We start from the raw sequence: 18,522 nt of genomic DNA, 5'->3' as shown, positions 1-18,522 counted from the left end.
TCATGAAGTGGAACTACATTTATTGGATATTTCAAACTTTTTTAACAAATCAAAAACTGAAAAATTGGGCGTGCAAAATTATTCAGCCCCTTTACTTTCAGTGCAGCAAACTCTCTCCAGAAGTTCCGTGAGGAACTCTGAATGATCCAATGTTGACCTAAATGACTAATGATGATAAATACAATCCACCTGTGTGTAATCAAGTCTCCGTATAAATGCACCTGCACTGTGATAGTCTCAGAGGTCCGTTAAAAGCGCAGAGAGCATCATGAAGAACAAGGAACACACCAGGCAGGTCCGAGATACTGTTGTGAAGAAGTTTAAAGCCGGATTTGGATACAAAAAGATTTCCCAAGCTTTAAACATCCCAAGGAGCACTGTGCAAGCGATAATATTGAAATGGAAGGAGTATCAGACCACTGCAAATCTACCAAGACCTGGCCGTCCCTCTAAACTTTCAGCTCATACAAGGAGAAGACTGATCAGAGATGCAGCCAAGAGGCCCATAATCACTCTGGATGAACTGCAGAGATCTACAGCTGAGGTGGGAGACTCTGTCCATAGGACAACAATCAGTCGTATATTGCACAGATCTGGCCTTTATGGAAGAGTGGTAAGAAGAAAGCCATTTCTTAAAGATATCCATAAAAAGTGTTGTTTAAAGTTTGCCACAAGCCACCTGGGAGACACACCAAACATGTGGAAGAAGGTGCTCTGGTCAGATGAAACCAAAATTGAATTTTTTGGCAACAATGCAAAATGTTATGTTTGGCGTAAAAGCAACACAGCTCATCACCCTGAACACACCATCCCCACTGTCAAACATGGTGGTGGCAGCATCATGGTTTGGGCCTGCTTTTCTTCAGCAGGGACAGGGAAGATGGTTAAAATTGATGGGAAGATGGATGGAGCCAAATACAGGACCATTCTGAAAGAAAACCTGATGGAGTCTGCAAAAGACCTGAGACTGGGACGGAGATTTGTCTTCCAACAAGACAATGATCCAAAACATAAAGCAAAATCTACAATGGAATGGTTCAAAAATAAACATATCCAGGTGTTAGAATGGCCAAGTCAAAGTCCAGACCTGAATCCAATCGAGAATCTGTGGAAAGAACTGAAAACTGCTGTTCACAAATGCTCTCCATCCAACCTCACTGAGCTCGAGCTGTTTTGCAAGGAGGAATGGGAAAACATTTCAGTCTCTCGATGTGCAAAACTGATAGACACATACCCCAAGCGACTTACAGCTGTAATCGCAGCAAAAGGTGGCGCTACAAAGTATTAACTTAAGGGGGCTGAATAATTTTGCACGTCCAATTTTTCAGTTTTTGATTTGTTAAAAAAGTTTGAAATATCCAATAAATGTCGTTCCACTTCATGATTGTGTCCCACTTGTTGTTGATTCTTCACAAAAAAATACAGTTTTATATCTTTGTTTGAAGCCTGAAATGTGGCAAAAGGTCGAAAAGTTCAAGGGGGCCGAATACTTTCTCAAGGCACTGTATAAGGTTCTCACTGTGGAATGCAGTGTTTAGTTTTCGCCAGACATAATGGGACCCATGTAGTCCAACAAGTTATACTTTGACTCATATGTCTTCCAAGAAACTTGCTGATGCAAACTTGAGTCAACTTTTTGGACAAGATGGGTCCCATTATGTCTGGCTAAAACCAAACCCTGCATTCCACAGTAATAATCTCATACCAACGGTCAAGCATGGTGGTGGTGGTAGTGTGATGGTGGCCTGGCAGTTTACTTCTTCATGACACATGACTAAACATGTTCCTAAACAAAACATTATGACATATATTTCACAGATGGGGAAACAGTGGCTACATCACTATAATGATTATTGTGACACATTTGGTGGGCAAAGATCCCATTCCTCTTATGGGATTTCTCTCATAGAACTATTTCCTTTGTGGTTAAGGATGAGGCCTGGCAGTTTTCACAGAGATGTTTTGCTTTCTTTTCTGTGGCTGTGTGAATCCGGCAGCTGTGTATCACACTGTGTAATCCCCCGAAATCAGGAGAAGTCCCCTGATAAGACAATCTTGCCTCTCCAAAGTTTTTCTGACACCACTGTGGCTGTACTGTGTGTGTGGTGTCACAATCACCAGCGAGAGATCTTTTCTCTTTATTATTCAGTAAAGTTTCTCAACCTTCCGCCATAAAGCTGAAAAATATGATATTTTGACATATGATAGATCTCCAAACACGTCCTCGGAATTATAAATCACAGCTGACAGCTCTTGCACTCAAATAGTCCCAACGACCAATTTACATTGGAGTTAAAATAATGCTCAACATTCGCCATGTGAATATTTCAATTTGAGAATAACATCTTGGACTGCCTCTTTTCATTTTCACTACCCCCTTTATCACTTGCCATTGTACTACTATTGCTGAATGTTTTATGTCATTGCTTTTTCTTTTCCTCAGCTCTTAACACTTCACACAAACAACGTGTGGCACATTACATTATCTCCAAGGCTGTGATGAGGAGCTCTAACGACAGCCATATTTCTTTCTGCCGTCATATTTGTGGCCTTCCTCGCTGGAGACAAAAATGTGTATAAAAGCTTGGCCTTTTTTCTGCTTCCCAACCAGCAACCTGTCCTCCTGAAGACAAAGAACAGGTAGGGAAAAAAATAAGCTATCAGGAGCCAGCCTTTAGCTGAGCAATCAGTGTCTGGCCAAGACGTGAATGACTGAGTGCTGGCTTTAAATAAAGCAACACACCACTACATTGGGTCACTCATCCTACACACACACACACACACACACACACACACACACACACACACACACACAGTAACACTTAAAGACAGACACTGATACAAAGTCCTTTGTATGAAGATTGGCCTGAGGTGACAACAAGGGGGGGTCGGGTCACACAGAGGCCTGACCTTCAGTCTGTCCACAGGATGACTGTCAGTCTGCCCATAGGCTAAAGATGGTAAGCTGTTGTGTGTGTGTGTGTGTGTGTGTGTGTGTGTGTGTGTGTGTGTGTGTGTGTGTACAAAATATTAGGGTTACATAGAACTGTCCTTGTTTTTGAAAAAAAAAGCACATTTCTTGTCCATTAAAATAACATCAGAAATACATCAGAAATACAGTGTGGACATTGTTAATGTTGTAAATGACTATAGTAGCTGGAAACTGCATTTTTAAATGATTTTTTAATCTTGTTCTAACAAATATGAAATTTGTTCCGAAGAAAAGGATGGAAGGGACACAGAAGAAAAATGTCCACATATTACAGTAATATTGAAGTATACTAACGGCACACCAGTTTGACACTTTGGAGACAGAAATGTGGGCACATTTGGGATGATGAATGAGAGTCTGTGAGCATGACGGGAGAGCAATTCAGGCTTAAGTCTAATATCTTCTTTGCATTAAAATGAAGAGCTGAACAGTAAGCAGGATGCACACTGTATATCAATGTTTGTTCCTAACTAGCTACTGCCTCAAGGTTTGGCTTAGAGAGCTAAAAAAGACAGAATAGTCTGACACCACATGAAAAGGCTTCTAAAACCATATTCCACAACCACACTACCTGCCAGTCTCAATTAAGCACCGCTCCTTACTCCACTCCAGTCCATGAATTATTGTTTTCATTTGCCAAGCCCTTGTAAGGATAACAGTGCCTCAAGACAGTTGAGAGATGGTCTCTTACCTTAGCGATAGTCTCATGGAATTTGAAGAGGGGATCCAAGGTCTCCGGTGACTCTGCAGAAAACAGGGCTTCAGAGAGAAAACTGCTTTTCTGGGGGGAAAAAAATAACATGCCAAATATCATACTATTATTGATGTTGATATACAGCTATTGGATTTGTTTGAAATATTCACAGCTTCATACTACAAATTCAGTTTCATACTATAGGCCAGGGATCATCAGCTAGATTCAGCCGTGGGCAGATTTTTTTCTTGAGCGGATGGTCAGGGGGATGGAACATAGTTACAAATAAGTTGTAGACTGCAAATTGACCGCAAGAAGCCCAAACAGATATAATATTTGACTAAAGCATAATTTCAAACCTTGCTTACATTTGTATAGTATCACATATATCTCTCTATTACATGTGGAAATACTTTGGAACAGATTTCCACAATGTAAATGACTTGGAGCTGATTTGCTGGTGTTTTTACAGTATTTTATGTCCTCCCCCCCAACAACAAAATAATAATTGGGGCCAAATAAAAAAACTTGCTGGTTAAATTCGTCCCGCAGGCGGGCTGCCAGTTGGGTGACCCTGCCATTGGTTGTTTACCTGTTATGTGACTGTCTCATAAACAGGGTTGAGAATATTCTGAGACTATTCTATACTAATCGGCAAACCACTTTCATCATCCACACAGATCTCCCTTCACGGCTGCAATGATCTGAGGCAGACGCTAAAGTATTTTCTGTTATGTTGCACTACAATTCACAAGGCTATTAATTCCAAAAAAAACACCAAACCTTTTCAGCGACATGCCACTGTCAGGTCCTTTTGTACTGCTGTCAGACACATGCTCAGAAGTGGCACTGAAATAATACCTTACAGAGAGCCTCAGCCTCTCCATACAGCATCACCAGCAGCTCTGATTAAACATCTAAATATTTCAGACCACTTTGCAGCACGAGGAAGCAGCCAATAGTGTAGGATTATAAAACACAGCACAGTCTCCAGCCCCAGCCATCTAGGGCAGGATTCCCAGGTTATTGGGGAGAAAAAGGTGAGTCACACATGAGTCATCAGCCAGAGCAGAGCCAGGCTAACAGTTGAAGTGGCTCTGTCCTCCTCAGCCATGGTACTCCTCACTGACAGATTAAAGAAATAATGGAAGTAGCAGCCCCCCACTGTTGTGACACATAGGCTAGGCTACACAGAGAACCCAACACAGGAGGAGGTGCAGAAATGCAAGTATATTTGCACACAAACTCATCAGACAAGGCTCCATTTAGGAAATACACCTAAATGCCATTGTACAAATACTTTGGGTGCCAAAACAGATACTTTGTGTAGGTGAAGTAAAGGAGCACAAGGATTAGATGTTCAGACAAATGGCCATTAAAGACAACACTTCTGTCTCCTTCAGTTAAAGTCCTTTCTCTTTCTCCGTATAGTTTTATTTTATTTATTTTACCTTTATTTAACTAGGCAAGTCAGTTAAGAACAAATTCTTATTTTCAATGACGGCCTAGGAACAGTGGGTTAACTGCCTTGTTCAGGGGCAGAACAACAGATTTTTAACCTTGTCAGCTCGGGGATTCGATCTTGAAACCTTTCGATTACTAGTCCAACGCTCTAACCACTAGTGGCTACTACTTCCTATATCTGTTAGGAGCCATCAAGTACCTTTTACATTGTTAGGTGATATGCGGTATACTGCAAGGTGCCTAATGAATGGACAACAACAAGGCTATCCACTGCTTTGATCATCAGTGTGTCTAATTGTTACTTCAATAATTTTCTACACAGAGCACTGCATCATACTAATCTGTTCACTGAGTATGGACCAAAGGCTAGATTCAAATTGTACCATTGTTTGAGTAGTTAACCCTGAATATGTACGCTTGAAACGAGCAGATTGCATGTCCCTGGGTAAACCAATTGTAGGTGTACTAGGTGTCACAATTCCCTGTGGAATGGGGTGGGTGTTCCCTGCCAGGCCTGTTAGCAGGAGCATGCCTGCCAACTGGTGGGAGTAAGGTAAACGCAGGAGGGGGAGCAGGGTGGGCAGATGGAGGCGCTAGAGTCAAGTGGTTGATCTCCTGTTTTGCTGATGACTGTAGTTCTGTTCAGCAAATCTCGCTCTGAATCCCCCCCAGAAAACAAACACAAACTAGCAGGAGGGCTGGAGGATAGGAATGAAAATCAAGAGCAACAAGAGTTGGCTTCTGTCCTGACCGTACCACAAGGGGGTCACTGAGTTCTGTTTATAGCTCAGACACAAATGTTAGGATTGTTAAACGTTTGCCTACCGACAGTACAGAGCCCCTCTGTACAGTGTGTCAGCAGTCAATCTCTTTTGTGTTCACAGAGAAAATACTTTGGAAGTCGTCAGCCACTGAGCCTTGTTAAAATACTCCAAATCAGAAGGTGGAAATAGCATTGTTTGGAAATGCATGTCCATGCGAATTGCTTTTGGTCTAGATTCCAAGCTATATGTGCTAATGCTGCTATTTTGTAGATAGCCTTGGTTGATACTAGCCAGCAGGCCACAGCTAGATAATTAGCAAGATGACAAATAAACAATTGAATTAACTCTCTATAATCCCATACTGCCAGTGCCAGCCAATAGCCAAATGTTTAGTTAGCTAACGTTATCCTATTCGCAAGCTAGCACAACGAAGCTAGCAAGCTAGCTAAAGACACTGCACTAACTAGGCAGCTACTGTAACACAGACAGCTGTTTCACGGAAATTAGCTAATCCATTGTGATTTAATTATAATGTCAATACTTGTCACGCTCTTAGTTATCTTTGCTTTCTTTATTATTTGGTAAGTCAGGATGTGACAAGGGCGGTTTGTGTAGTTTTTGTATTGTCTAGGGTTTTTTGTATGTTTATGCAGTACTTTGTCTAGGTGTTTTTATGTCTATGGTTGCCTAGATTGGTTCTCAACCAGTGGCAGCTGTTTATCGTTGTCTCTGATTGGGGACCATATTTAGGTAGCCATATACCTTGGATAGTTTGTGGGTTGTTATTCTATGTTTAGTTGCCTGTTTGCACTAGTCATATAGCTTCATGGTTCATTTTGTTGTTTTGTATAATTTTGTTCAGTGTTTGTTCTTTTCATTAAAAGAGTTATGTACGCTTATCACGCTGCGCCTTGGTCTACTCATTATGACGACCGTGACAGAACAATCCACCATAAAAGGACCAAGCAGCGTGAAAAGGAGGAGCAGTGTTTGATGGAGCAGACAGCATGGACATGGGATGAAATGCTGGACGGTAAAGGATCCTGGACGTGGGAGGAAATACTGGAAGGGGAGGATCGCCTACCATGGAGGCAGGTGGAGATAGCACAGGAGGAACGGCAATGATATGAGGGTACACGGCTAGCACGAAAGCCCGAGAAGCAGCCCCAATAATTGTTTTGGGGGGGAACACGAGGAGATTGCATGAGTCAGGTCGGAGACCTGAGCCAGCTCCTCATGCTTACTGTGGGGAGCCTGTTACTGGTCAGGCACCGTGTTATGCGGTGGAGCGCACGGTGTCTCCAGTGCGCTATTCTAGAATGGGCAGGAGGGTGCCGGCTCAGCGCTCCTGGTCTCCAGTGTACCTCCTCGCACTGATGTTTAGTTTTGTTCAGTGTTCGTTCTTTTCATTAAAATAGTTATGTACGCCTATCACGCTGCGCCTTGGTCTCCTCATTATGACGACCGTGACAATACTAACTACGGTGGTTTTCACTATATTCGGTGGTGGAGAGTAGAGAGCAGAAGACACATTGTTTATGTAAGCTGGAAAATGAAGCTTTGAATGGAGTAATCAGCGTGAAGATGTAGGTTACAAGAGGCTGCTGAGGGGAGGACGGATCATAATAAATGTCTGGAATGGAGCAAATGGAATGGTATCAAACACACGGAAACCATTATTTTATGTATTTGATACCATTCCACTAATTCCGCTCCAGCCATTACCACGAGCCCGTCCTCCCCAATTCAGGAGCCACCAACCTCGTGTGATGTAGATTGTCCTCCCCAATATCCCCAGGCTTTGACGTGTGGGATACTCTGGCTGGGAGTGCTTTGAGCTGTTTAGTGCAACATCATTAAATAATAATACATTTATTTGATATAGTGCTTTTCATTACAAACAAGAATCTCAAAGTCATGTTGAAAACCAAAACAAATGTAGGGATCTGTCACTTCATGGCTGATGGTCTTCCACAGCTTCAGATGCCTTTAGGCAGTTCAGAAAGGCAGTCAGCAGCAGTAGCTTGAGCGGCGGGAGCATCGGTGATAGACAGGCAGGGAGAAATGTCAGTCAGACAGGCCCGGAGCTCTTCATCAGGCACGTCATCTCCACCTCCGTAAGTAGGCTGGATCATCCACTATCAAGGTGTATCATCCACCTGGGAGTTGCTTTGGCAACTGTAAAAGCGCCAGAAAACACCACTACACCTCAATAGTAGTCTGGAAGTGTCCCCTACGAGGCGTGGCTGCCATTCCCTCACATTCTTCCAGGAACCAGGACAGGTGGAACAAACAGACGGTGATGTGAATACATCATTCAAATACCATTAGCCAGCTAACTAGCTACCTAGCTAGCCTAATAAACATACTTGCCGTCATCAGGCCTGCAACTCTATGGTTTATCACCAGAAATGTCAGATCAACCCTCATTAAGGTAACAAAAACAAAACATTAATTGAAAAATGCAATTGAAACGACTTAAAAATACAGAAAATCTGTACAATATTTCCAGAGCTCTCTGCCTAGGCAACCTCACAGGACCATGGCAAACATGGAACCAAATTTCAGAGCATTTCCCAGCCCCCAGAACTGACCCAGCTAGCACATAACATTCTGGGAATATTTATATATAATATATTTAAGAGTTTGGTGAGAGTTTGTCCTATGGTTATTTTGAATACAGTAAAACCTTTCACAACTTTCTGGGAATGGTGCAGGGTAGTTGATTTGCTTTGGAACGTTCTCAGCACATTTAAAGAACTTGACAAAAAAAGTTATTTTCTTGGTTTTACTTTTAATTCACTACTTTAACAGAACGTTTACTAAAAGTTCAAACATGGTTACATTTCATTTCAATTTTGATAATGTTTGAGGAACGTTCTCCAACTGGTTTGCAATTGAGAATATTATCAAATAGTTCAGGGAATGTTAAGAAACAGTGTCCTTCTTTGGGAATTTCAGTACTTCAGCATTACGTTTCCTACAGGTTTCCTCATGGTTCTATTTAAAGTCATGTTCTCAAATTGTTCTGAGAACATTAAGAAAACTTTCCCCCCCCAAAAATCAAGAAAACTTTTGAGAAAGTTCTAAGAATGTTATTTATAATACATTCCATTCTCAGCATCAACAAAACTCTCTCTATAGTCTATCTTGTTAAGTGTGTTCAAGTGTGTGGGCCACGCCCACTAATTGGCCACATCTGATCTTAATGAGTGCTAACTGTTATAACTAACTGTTATAGACCTATTTCTATTTTGCCCTATTTATCAAAGTGTTGGAAAAACTTGACAATAAACAACTGTCTGGCTTTCTTGATGTCTATAGTATTCTCTCTGGTATGCAATCTGCTTTCCGCTCAGGTTATGAATGTGTCACTGCAACCTTAAAGGTCCTCAATGATGTCACCATTGTCCTTGATTCTCAGCAATGTTGTGCTGCTATTTTTATTGACTTGGTCAAAGCGTTTGATACGGTAGACCATTCCATTCTTGTGGGCCGGCTAAGGAGTATTGGTGTCTCTGAGGTATCTTTGGCCTGGTTTGCGAACTACCTCTCTCAAAGAGTGCAGTGTATAAAGACAGAACATTTGCTGTCTCAGCCACTGTCTGTCACCAAGGGTGTACCCCAAGGCTCGATCCTAGGCCCCACGCTCTTCTCAATTTACATCAACAACATAGCTCAGGCAGTAGGAAGCTCTCTCCATTTATATGCAGATGACACAGTCTTATAGTGAGCTGGCCCCTCCCCCGATTTTGTGTTAAACGCTCTACAACAAAGCTTTCTTAGTGTCCAACAAGCTTTCTCTACCCTTCACCTTGTTCTGAACACCTCCAAAACAAAGGTCATGTGGGTTGGTAAGAAGAATGCCCCTCCTCCCACAGGTGTTATTACTACCTCTGAGGGTTTAGAGCTTGAGGTAGTCACCTCAAACAAGTACTTGGGAGTATGGCTAGACGGTACACTGTCCTTCTCTCAAATCAAATCAAATCCAATTTTATTGGTCACATACACATGGTTAGCAGATGTTAATGCGAGTGTAGCGAAATGCTTGCTTCTGCTTCTAGTTCTGACTGAGCAGTAATATCTAACAAGTAATCTAACAATTTCACAACAACTACCTTATACACACAAGTGTGAAGGATTGAATAAGAATATGTACATATAAATATATGGATGAGTGATGGCCATGCGGCATAGACAAGATGCAGTAGATGGTATAGAGTACAGTATATACATATGAGATGAGTAATGTAGGGTATGTAAACATTATATAAAGTGGCATTATTTAAAGTGACTAGTGATATATTCATTACATCCAATTTTTAATTGTTAAAGTGGCTAGAGATTTGAGTCAGTATGTTAGTGATGGCTGTTTAACAGTCTGAAGGCCTTGAGATAGAAGCTGTTTTTCAGTCTCTCGGTCCCAGCTTTGATGCACCTGTACTGATCTTACCTGGATGATAGCGGGGTGAACAAGCAGTTGCTCGGGTGGTTGAGGTCCTTGATTATCTTTTTGGCCTTCCTATGACATCGGGTGGTGTAGGTGTCCTGGAGGGCAGGTAGTTTGCCCCTGGTGATGCATTGTGCAGACCTCACTACCCTCTGGAGAGCCGTATGGTTGTGGGCGAAGCAGTTGCCGTACCAGGCGGTGATACAGCCCGACAGGATGCTCTCGATTGTGCATCTGTAGAAATTTGTGAGTGCTTTTGGTGACAAGCCGAATTTCTTCTGCCTCCTGAGGTTGAAGAGGCGCTGTTGCGCCTTCTTCACCATACTGTCTATGTGGGTGGACCATTTCAGTTTGTCCGTGATGTGTACGCTGAGGAACTTAAAACTTTCCACCTTCTCCACTGCTGTCCCGTTGATGTGGATAGGAGGGTGCTCCCTCTGCTGTTTCCTGAAGTCTACGATCATCTCCTTTGTTTTGTTGACGTTGAGTGTGAGGTTATTTCCTGACACCACACTCTGAGGGCCCTCACCTCCTCCCTGTAGGCCGTCTCGTCGTTGTTGGTAATCAAGCCTAACACTGTAGTGTCATCTGCAAACTTGATGATTGAGTTGGAGGCGTGCATGGCCATGCAGTCATAGGTGAACAGGAGAGGGCTGAGAACGCACCCTTGTAGGGCCCCAGTGTTGAGGATCAGCGGGGTGGAGATGTTGTTTCCTACCCTCACCACCTGGGTGTGGGTGGTGAGGGTATCAACGCTGCAGGCTAAAATTAAATCTAGACTTGGTTTCCTCTACCGTAATCACTCCTCTTTCACCCCAGCTGCCAAACTAACCCTGATTCAGATGATTCTGATTCATCCTACCCATGTAAGTTTACGAAATGTAATTTATCGATCGGCAGGTAAGGGTGTTCTCGAGCGGCTAGATGCTCTTTACCATTTGGCCATCAGATTTGCCACCAATACTCCTTATAGGACTGCACTCTATACTCCTCTGTAAACTGGCCATCTCTGTATACTCATCGCAAGACCCACTGGTTGATGCTTATTTATAAAACCCTCTTAGGCCTCACTCCCCCCTATCTGAGATATTTACTGCAGCCCTCATCCTCCACATACTGTACATCACCCGTTCTGCCAGTCACATTCTGTTAAAGGTTCCCAAAGCACACATATCCCTGGGTCGCTCGTCTTTTCAGTTCGCTGCAACTAGCGACTGGAACGAGCTGCAACAAACACTCAGACCTGGACAGTTTTATCTCAATCTCTTCATTCAAAGACTCAATCACAGACACTTTTACTGACAGTTGTGGCTGCTTTGTGTGATGTATTGTTGTCTCTACCTTCTTGCCCTTTGTGCTGTTGTCTGTGGCCAATAATGTTTGTACCATGTTTTGTGCTGCTACCATGTTGTGCTGCTGCCATGTTGTGTTGCTATCATGTTGTTGTCATGTTGTGTTGCTACCATGCTGTGTTGTCATGTGTTGCTGCCATGCTATGTTGTTGTCTTAGGTCTCTCTTTATGTAGTGTTGTGTTGTCTCTCTTGTCGTGATGTATATTTTGTCCTATATTTTTATTGTATTATTATAATTTTTTGATCCCAGCCCCCGTCTCCGCAGGAGGCCTTTTGTCTTTTGGTAGGCCGTCATTGTCAATAAGAATTTGTTCTTAGCTGACTTGCCTAGTTAAATAAAGGCTACATTTTTTAAATGTAAAAGATGCATGAAATGTTTCCTTTGAAATGGGGCCTGTTTAAATTGACTAAAATGAACAGCTTTGTATGAGTAAAGAAAACATGGCATGCTAGCTCCATCCTGGTGGCGCAGTGGACTAATTCCATGGATAGAGAACAGAAGATCATAGGTTTGAATCTCACTGATGCCATGCCACAATAAAAACATGTTCTCAGAATGTTATTTAAATACCTTCCTTCTCAGAACATTAATAAAACCTCCTCGGAAAACTTTCAGGGAACCATAGTTAAACATTCTCAGCAACTCCCTGCAACCTAAAAATGTACATTCCCAGACCAGGTAAAATGTTCACTTCTGTTCTCAGAAGTTCTTCTGATTTCTTCCGTTTTACCAGTCAAGAAACTTATGGCTTCAAAGGGAAACCAAAAACGTACTTTCCCACAACTTCCAAGGAACCAAATGTGCTAGCTGGGAATGGTCTATTGTTGGCAACAACAATACATGAATATTCATCCACAAAGAGGGGGAAATAATCAGAGGTGTGGCGAGGCAGGGGAGGAGAGCGGGATCAGCTGTCGTTTCATGCAGATATCACTCATTTAATCAACCGGGAACTACAGAGTAAAAGTTAATGTAGTGAGTTCAAGTGAAATGAGGATTCCATAAGGACAGCGCCAGCCACATAAAAAGAGGTGAACCTTTTCGCTTGAGGAAAAGGAGAAAAAAATCTGCATTGTCAAGTTATTTCCACTCCAGCTGCATTTTCATTGATTCCTTTATTATTTTATTTTAAGCTGGAGCAATGGGTACTGAACCCTGACATTTTTTATATTTATTTTTTTAACTCCATTTAATGGGTGATATGAATAGAGCAAAGATGTTCTGCAAGTAATGCTCATAATATGAGCTTTGATATGACCAGGAAAACAGTACAGTTGATTCAGTAGGCCTTTGCTTGTTTTATGGAGGATTTACAATGGCTGTTTCTGATAATCTTCCAAAACACTGACTCTCATAGAGGACAACTTATTGCTTTAGTAGAATCCCTGAGGAGAGATACTGATTTGCCTTAGTGACAAGTTAATGGGAGGTTATGTTATCCAAAATAAGTTTTAGAAAGTTAATTGAGGATTGCAGGCGTAATTCAGAGGAAAGATCATTATATCAAATGATTCTGTATTTATGGTAGACTCAAGATAAAGTAATTGATAATCAATGCAGACCTAAGGGCTTATACTATGTTCTCTCTGCAACAGAGGGACCAAATAAATACCATTGGATAAGCAGTGGTTTGATATTAAAACTCCTTTAGGTTATTGAAGGGGGTGTTAAAACACTTTGGAAGCACTTGGTAGCATTTGATTTTCAGCATGAGGATGTCCTTGGCAAGGAAAACAAGCACCAACTACAATACATACATTTCTATATTTTAGAGTCTTACACAGGCTGTTGTGTTGTGAACAAAAACACACAGTCACATTAACTGAAGCAAATTCTTGTTAAACCTTTGACACACAGTACAAAGTAGGCTGTGACACTGTGACATTGTCACACAAAGATGACATAACGTGCTCCACAACGCAGAGACAGGGGAGCTATGGAACATGGTAACATGATGATTAAAATCCACCACGGATCAGTAATCATCCACAGTCATTTGAACAGATTCTTAACACTTGTGGTGTACATTCCAATTTATACAACCATCAAACCAATGCCAAAGAAAAATCATTCTGAGGAGTTCATCTTCATGTGTTGACACTTCTACAATACATCGACATCCATTGAGCCAGGTTTTGTTCTGACTCCCCATGTGTCTACTGGCTCATAGAGCAGCCAGGCCCCTGCCGTGAGGAGCTCCCTGCCCACACACTATTCCATACAGGCCTGGAAAGTGTTAACTGGTGATTAGGCAGAAGAGCCAAGCTGAGCTGAGTTAATGATCTCTCTATCCCCTCACACACACACTCCCCTTCAGCGCCCACTTTCTGATTGGTCCCAAGGAAGCCTGGGCAGAGTGGAGACACAGCGGAGGGAAGGAGGGGTGCTGCCTGCCTGCCTTGATGCTGTTTTACACCGACTCAGAGAGACTCAGAAAGAGCCTCTGAATCAATAGAGCAGGTCTGCTGGTGCTGTGTTCATTTCGACTCAGCCGGAGCTCCCACTGAGCTGGGTTTGATTTGATGAGAACTCGGCTGGCTCCCTCTGAAAAAGAGATTGCCACTGGGTGTCACTGGGTGTGCAGGAGATGAGATAGTCTTAGTGTCAGACTGTACTGCAGTCTGTCTGGGGAATGTGACTGACTGTCAGTCTGAGGGCCTGTCTGTCCTGTTGGAGTAGTGAGGCATGCCAAGACCCATCTTCCTCAACTCTCCTCTGAGAATGGCTTTGCTGCCTCCCTCCATATTTATTTAAAGGTTACTTCAGTAGCTCCAGCATCACACATCTACATGGTTCTATTGGAATGCATTCTACAGTATATGAATGAAGGCATCATATTTGTGACTAGGTGGAGGGTAGAGTATTTGCAAGGAAACACTGACATCTCAACAGCAAGAGGGAGGAGAGAGAGAAAAGTTCAGATGAGTATCCCCTGGTGAGGTTCAGACTAGTGGGAGTTCCAATAGGAACAGCACTCACCTGGGTCATCCTGAGCCCTTCGGAGAACAAACACACGCCACAGCGATTAGCAGACTGTAGCACCTTCACTCAGTCAGATGTTCAGGCCAAGTGTGTGTGTGTGTGTGTGTGTGTGTGTGTGTGTGTGTGTGTGTGTGTGTGTTAGGGTTTGGCGATATATCAAATTAATTAGATTAATTCAAACGTATGTTTTAGCATGATATTCCAAATGCCTTTATTGCAAGAATAACGTTTTTTTTAATGTTTAGTTTTTTATGAGAATTTACAACCCTGCTTGTTCACGTGTTGTCTTTTGGTCTCATCTAGCCGCACATGTCTATAAGCCGCAAGTGCCTACCGGTACATTGAAACAAATGAACTTTACACAGCCTTTAAACGAAACACGGCTTGTAACAAAAATAAATAGGCTTTAACGAAACGCGGCTTGTAACAACAATTAAAACAGTGACCAATGACTTTCTTGGTAGGTTACTATCTTCCTCCTCCTGTGCACTGAAACCACTGAAGTCATCTCCTTCGGTGTCGGAGTTGAATAGCCTCAGAATTGCTTCATCCGATGTTGGATCGTTTTCATTGTCGCTCTCGTCACTTTCATCCGGAGGCAAATACCCCGCTGAGCTCATGCTGCCCCTTCAACACGCAGCAGTCCAGCCTTTCGAAACCCGTTGATGATAGTGGATTTTTTGACAATGCTCCACGCTGTCAGGACCCACTGGCAGACTTGACCATAAGATGCTCTTCGCCTGCGGCCCGTTTTACATTTACATTACATTTAAGTCATTTAGCAGACGCTCTTATCCAGAGCGACTTACAAATTGGTGCTTTCACCTTATGACATCCAGTGGAACAGCCACTTTACAATAGTGCATCTAGGTCTTTTAAGGGGGAGAAGGATTACTTTATCCTATCCTAGGTATTCCTTAAAGAGGTGGGGTTTCAGGTGTCTCCGGAAGGTGGTGATTGACTCCGCTGTCCTGGCGTCGTGAGGGAGTTTGTTCCACCATTGGGGGGCCAGAGCAGCGAACAGTTTTGACTGGGCTGAGCGGGAACTGTACTTCCTCAGTGGTAGGGAGGCGAGCAGGCCAGAGGTGGATGAACGCAGTGCCCTTGTTTGGGTGTAGGGCCTGATCAGAGCCTGGAGGTACTGAGGTGCCGTTCCCCTCACAGCTCCGTAGGCAAGCACCATGGTCTTGTAGCGGATGCGAGCTTCAACTGGAAGCCAGTGGAGAGAGCGGAGGAGCGGGGTGACGTGAGAGAACTTGGGAAGGTTGAACACCAGACGGGCTGCGGCGTTCTGGATGAGTTGTAGGGGTTTAATGGCACAGGCAGGGAGCCCAGCCAACAGCGAGTTGCAGTAATCCAGACGGGAGATGACAAGTGCCTGGATTAGGACCTGCGCCGCTTCCTGTGTGAGGCAGGGTCGTACTCTGCGGATGTTGTAGAGCATGAACCTACAGGAACGGGCCACCGCCTTGATGTTATTTGAGAACGACAGGGTGTTGTCCAGGATCACGCCAAGGTTCTTAGCGCTCTGGGACGAGGACACAATGGAGTTGTCAACCGTGATGGCGAGATCATGGAACGGGCAGTCCTTCCCCGGGAGGAAGAGCAGCTCCGTCTTGCCGAGGTTCAGCTTGAGGTGATGATCCGTCATCCACACTGATATGTCTGCCAGACATCCAGAGATGCGATTCGCCACCTGGTCGTCAGAAGGGGGAAAGGAGAAGATTAATTGTGTGTCGTCTGCATAGCAATGATAGGAGAGACCATGTGAGGTTATGACAGAGCCAAGTGACTTGGTGTATAGCGAGAATAGGAGAGGGCCTAGAACAGAGCCCTGGGGGACACCAGTGGTGAGAGCACGTGGTGAGGAGACGGATTCTCGCCACGCCACCTGGTAGGAGCGACCTGTCAGGTAGGACGCAATCCAAGCGTGGGCCGCGCCGGAGATGCCCAACTCGGAGAGGGTGGAGAGGAGGATCTGATGGTTCACAGTATCGAAGGCAGCCGATAGGTCTAGAAGGATGAGAGCAGAGGAGAGAGAGTTAGCTTTGGCAGTGCGGAGCGCCTCCGTGATACAGAGAAGAGCAGTCTCAGTTGAATGACTAGTCTTGAAACCTGACTGATTTGGATCAAGAAGGTCATTCTGAGAGAGATAGCGGGAGAGCTGGCCAAGGACGGCACGTTCAAGAGTTTTGGAGAGAAAAGAAAGAAGGGATACTGGTCTGTAGTTGTTGACATCGGAGGGATCGAGTGTAGGTTTTTTCAGAAGGGGTGCAACTCTCGCTCTCTTGAAGACGGGAGGGACGTAGCCAGCGGTCAGGGATGAGTTGATGAGCGAGGTGAGGTAAGGTAAGGGAGAAGGTCACCGGAGATGGTCTGGAGAAGAGAGGAGGGGATAGGGTCAAGCGGGCAGGTTGTTGGGCGGCCGGCCGTCACAAGACGCGAGATGTCATCTGGAGAGAGAGGGAGAAAGAGGTCAGAGCACAGGGTAGGGCAGTGTGAGCAGAACCAGCGGTGTCGTTTGACTTAGCAAACGAGGATCGGATGTCGTCGACCTTCTTTTCAAAATGGTTGACGAAGTCATCTGCAGAGAGGGAGGAGGGGGGGGAGGGGGAGGAGGATTCAAGAGGGAGGAGAAGGTGGCAAAGAGCTTCCTAGGGTTAGAGGCAGATGCTTGGAATTTAGAGTGGTAGAAAGTGGCTTTAGCAGCAGAGACAGAGGAGGAAAATGTAGAGAGGAGGGAGTGAAAGGATGCCAGGTCCGCAGGGAGGCGAGTTTTCCTCCATTTCCGCTCGGCTGCCCGGAGCCCTGTTCTGTGAGCTCGCAATGAGTCGTCGAGCCACGGAGCGGGAGGGGAGGACCGAGCCGGCCTTTTAGTGAAGGATTTCTCCCCACTTGTCATCCAAGCCTCCCACTGAACAAGGAGCGCCACCTTAAATGCACGATTTACACTGATGTCGAGTGGCTGCAAATACTTTGGGCCATCTGCTTTTCTTCCCTCTGAAAGCTTTTGTTGTCTTTCTGCACTGAGTCAGTTCCTCAAGCTGCTGTTTCCAACGTCTTATCATCAACTCATTAAGGCCAAGCTCCCATGCAGCAGCTCTATTTCCTTTTCCAACAGCCAGATTTATCGCCTTCAACTTGAAAGCTGAATCATATGCATTTCTCCGTGTCTTTGCCATGATGAGGGTGACAAAATTACTACCGTAATCAGAATGATGGGAAGTTTGAGCGCGCTCAATTTACGTCACATTATGTGACGGTGCTCAGTTTTTTGGCGGCATGAATCTTGTGAAAGCGGGAAATTGCGTCATTGTATAAACCGCGAGGTTCAAAGTGTGGGAATAAAGTAGCGGCTTATAGTCCAGAAATTACGGTTAGCCATTATTAGTAAATGTGTATTATGCATGGTCCTGGTTAAATTTGTAACAAAAAGAGCATTTTCATAGATGGACTTGACAGCCAGATCAGTATTTATTGCAGAAAAAAAACAGGTTAAACTATTTTGACAAAATAATGTAATTATTGGTGAGTCTTTTGATTGTGAAAGTCTTATATCTAGCCTAGGTATAATTTCACAAGCCCTGAATTTATTAGATTATTCCTGACTGTTTGAAATGTGGTGTATTTTACTTTTAATTGTAAAACAAAGCTTATTCAGTGAAAACATTTAAAAAACAGAGATGCAGTAAATATCGTGAATCAACCATAAATTAGATTTTTTTTTAGATATGATCTTTAGGTCATATCACCCAGCCCTTGTGTGTATGCCTGTGTCCGTGCATGCGTGTGTGTGTGTTAGCTAAGACTGGCTAAAACACA

The 18,522-nt window shown here is 43.7% G+C and overlaps 1 protein-coding gene across 1 annotated transcript in view; it reads right to left on the bottom strand.

Annotated features, from left to right (window-relative positions):
• The window catches only part of LOC115108450 (inactive N-acetylated-alpha-linked acidic dipeptidase-like protein 2), a 284,052-nt gene that overhangs the window by 31,149 nt on the left and 234,381 nt on the right, over positions 1-18,522 (bottom strand). Inside the window, exon 11 of the mRNA XM_029632794.2 lies at positions 3,684-3,773. Coding sequence (XP_029488654.1) covers positions 3,684-3,773 — 90 coding nt within the window. The remainder of the gene's footprint in view (positions 1-3,683; positions 3,774-18,522) is intronic.

Source organism: Oncorhynchus nerka, linkage group LG24, assembly GCF_034236695.1.
Source record: "Oncorhynchus nerka isolate Pitt River linkage group LG24, Oner_Uvic_2.0, whole genome shotgun sequence".
Taxonomy (NCBI): Eukaryota; Metazoa; Chordata; class Actinopteri; order Salmoniformes; family Salmonidae; genus Oncorhynchus; species Oncorhynchus nerka.
This window is presented reverse-complemented; position numbering and strand designations above follow the sequence as displayed.